At 46.4% G+C, this 3,490-nt stretch overlaps 1 protein-coding gene across 1 annotated transcript; it reads right to left on the minus strand.

Annotated features, from left to right (window-relative positions):
* Positions 1-1,542: 1,542 nt before the first annotated feature.
* LOC145718676 (splicing regulator SDE2-like) lies at positions 1,543-3,273 on the minus strand. Its single transcript, XM_081810184.1, has 2 exons — positions 2,361-3,273; positions 1,543-1,878 (listed from the first exon to the last, which is right to left on the minus strand). Exons 1-2 carry the CDS (start codon positions 2,853-2,855, stop codon positions 1,657-1,659), a joined length of 717 nt encoding a protein of 238 aa, XP_081666310.1. The 5' UTR covers positions 2,856-3,273; the 3' UTR covers positions 1,543-1,656.
* Between the last annotated feature and the right edge of the window lie 217 nt (positions 3,274-3,490).

A 3,490-nucleotide genomic window follows, 5' to 3' on the forward strand; every position in this document is an offset into this window, starting at 1 on the left:
ATTGAGGAGGGCATGTTCTGCATGGAGCACTGGGTGTTATGCACAAACAATGAATCATGGAACACTACATCTAAAACTAATGATGTAATGTATGGGGATTAACATAACAATAAAAAAATTAAAAAAAAAAAAGATCCAATATGTGCTGTGTATAAGAATGCCACTCACTTTAAGTAGAAAGAGAGAGCCAGAAAGTGGTGTATTATGCACACGGTACATCTTAGAAGACTGGAGAAGCTCTAACTCACTTCAGATACAACAGAATTGGACATAAAAGCTATCAGGAGAGATAAAGAGGGGAATTTCGTAACAATCAAATGGTCAATTCATTAGGAGGACATAACATAACCTAATAACAGGCCCTCAAACTATGAAGCAAAACTGATCATAGAAACAGACAATTGCACAATCATAACAGAAGATTTTAACACCTTGCAACACCTGATAAGACACAAAAAATCAGTAAAGACACGGAAGATGTGAACAACAATAGTATTAATTATGTAACCTAACTGGTTTTAGAGAACAAATTCACCCAACATTTTGGAGTACATATTCTTTTCAAGTGAATGTGGAACTTCACCAAGACAGACCATACATATACTGGGTCATGTTAGGAGTCTCAATCAAACTAAGAAGACTGAAATCATAAACACATTCTCTAACCTTGATGAAATTAAAGTACAAATCAGTACCAATAAGATATTTAGGAAACAAAACAGACATCTGCTAATTAGGCCATATGCTTCTAGATAATCAACCCCATGGGTCAAAGAATTCACAAGGAAATTAGAAAATATTTACAACTGAATGATAACGAAAATACAACATATTAAAAATTCTGAGATGAAGCCTAAGTAGTGCTTAAAGAAAAACGTGTAACTTTAAACACTTCTACTAGAAAAGTCTAAAATCATGACCTATGACCTATCTTGAGCTAAAGAAAAAAGAGCAAAGTAAATTCACACTAAGTAGAAGAAAGTTAACGATAAAGAGCAGAAATCAATGAAACTGAAAAAGTTGAGAAAAATTAACAAAGCCAGAAGCTGGTTCTTTGAAAATCATCTCAACAAAACTGACAAAGCCCTCGTGAGACTGACTGGGGAAAGTAGCAAAGAGAAACCACCAGTCCCAGGATGAAAAAGCAGTTACCACCACGGCTCCTAGAAGATGTTAAAAGAATAAGGAGGGACTCCTATGAACATCACGTATTCTGTATGTGATATGGATTATATATTGTGTTCTCACAATGAAGCTAGGGAAAACGTTATTAAAATCATGAGAGAAAATATATTGACAGTACTGTACTGATAAAAAAAATCCATGTATAAGTGGATCCGTGCTTTCCTGACCTGTGATGTTCAAGGGTCAACTGTGTAACTTACCTAAATGACACAAGATGAAACCAAAAATCTGAATAGCCCTGTATTTATTAAATTAAATCTGTTCTAAAAAACCATCCCACGAAGAACACTGCAGGCCCAGATGATTTCACACATTAATTCTATAAATACAATAATGAAAAAAGAGGAGGGTCAGAACTGGGTTATTAAAAAGTCAGCTTTACTACTGAACAGGAATAACGGCCAGGAATCAACATTCTGCAGGTTACAAACGCCAGACTGTGAAGAACTAGGAAAGCAGCTCCGAAGACATTCATTTCTTCTTCCCCTTCAAAGGCTTGGCAAACAGAGCCGGGTCGATGTGGTCCCTCGCCAGGCCCCTGATGGAGAAGAGCCTGGCCGCACGCTCCTGCAGGGTGCCCCCACATTTCAGTCCCAGGGCCGTGAGTTCACGCTTGAGCCTGTCCAGACCCAGCACCTCCAGTTCTGCCACGGAGCTGAAAGCCAGCAAATCCAGAGTTTGCTGACCAGTATCCTGAGGGGGGAAAGGAAAATATTAAAAACAGACTCCTCCCAATCATGAGGGGCGCCTGGGGGGCTCAGTTGGTGAGCGTCTGCCTTCTGCTCGGGTCATGATCCTGGGGTCCTGGGATTGAGCCCCGCGTCGGGCTCCCTGCTCGGCGGGTGAACCACACCCATTAAGCGCTCATGTGGGACATCCACCCCAATTCAGGCATTAAAATGTGATCAACCTGCAGCTTAGAACAGATAAAAACTATGGAGCCAAGGACGCCCCCTGGTGGCAAAACGATACCCATTCCAGAATTTAAAAGGAAAAAACCAAAGGACTTTTTGGGGGGCTGAGGCGAGTTTTGCCCTCATCCGTACTTCTGGTTACGAAACAAAGCTTCGCACTCAGCAGCCGATGGTGAAAAGCACGTTTCATGTTGAGGACTTACTGAGGAACTGTGGCCATCGAGCTGCCCTGGCTCTGAGTGTGGACCCCAAACTACTCACTGTGTTTCCTGATGGGCTTCCCTCCAGTCTGGTGGTGGGTGCGCTCCCCCCAGCCTCTCCAGGCGTGGCCTCGGCAGCTCTGTCCTCATAGGGCTCCGCCTCGGGCTCCTGGGCCGGTCCCATCCCCGCAGCCTCCTCTTCTGTGGGCTCTTCGCCCTCTGCCCCTCCCTCCTCCTCCTGGCCGTTCTCTGTTTCTGTGGCCACTGTCCTGTCCACACGGCACTGAGCAGAGATCTGCCCCGACTCGGCACACACGTCTGCAGAGACAGCGCACGCCGAGCCCGGCCCTGGGGCCAGCAGTGGCTCCAGGGACTGAGAGGCTGCACTGGCCATGGCCGCCCCCGGGCAGTGGCAGGGACACCCAGCTGCTGGCTCCACACCATCGAGGCCGTTGTCTGCAGCATGCGAGCTCATTCCTGAAGTACTAGGAGCTTCTTCCCAGTCATCATCCGAGGTCTCCGAGCTGGACTCCTCCGCTGTCTCCAGTCCTTCCATGCCCAACCTGCCGGGAGCAACGGAAAGGCTTAACACCACGCACGGCTTCTCTGCCGGACAGAGTTACCATTTGTCCAGAGAACAGCCTCTGTCAGAATCAAAGGATCTGCTCGCTTGAGATGGACAGTAGCTAAGTTTCAGAGGAAGATACTCAGAAGTATAAACAGGAGGGGAAAAAATTCAGTGAGCCTGAAACCAACCATCCCAAAATTCCAGAGGGAATCTTCTTTACAGTTGTGAATCTCTCTTTTTTGTTTTTAAGTATTTACTTATTTGAGAGAAAGCACAAGCAGAGGGAGGGGCAGAGGGAGAAGCAGGCTCCCCGCTGAGCAGGGAGCCCGACGCGGGACTCGATCCCAGTACCCTGAGATCATGACCTGAGCTGAGGCAGATGTTTAACCCACTGAGCCACCCAGGTGCCTCTAAATAGTTGTGAATATCGGGCGCCTGGGTGGCTCAGTTGGTTAAGCGACTGCCTTCGGCTCAGGTCATGATCCTGGAGTCCCTGGATCGAGTCCCGCATCGGGCTCCCTGCTCGGCAGGGAGTCTGCTTCTCCCTCTGACCCTCCCCCCTCTCATGTGCTTGCTCTCTCTCATTCTCTCTCTCTCAAATAAATAAATAAAATCTTTAAAAA

Source organism: Leptonychotes weddellii, unplaced genomic scaffold (genome assembly GCF_054177405.1).
Source record: "Leptonychotes weddellii isolate Sample4059 unplaced genomic scaffold, ASM5417740v2 HiC_scaffold_19682, whole genome shotgun sequence".
Classification (NCBI taxonomy): domain Eukaryota; kingdom Metazoa; phylum Chordata; class Mammalia; order Carnivora; family Phocidae; genus Leptonychotes; species Leptonychotes weddellii.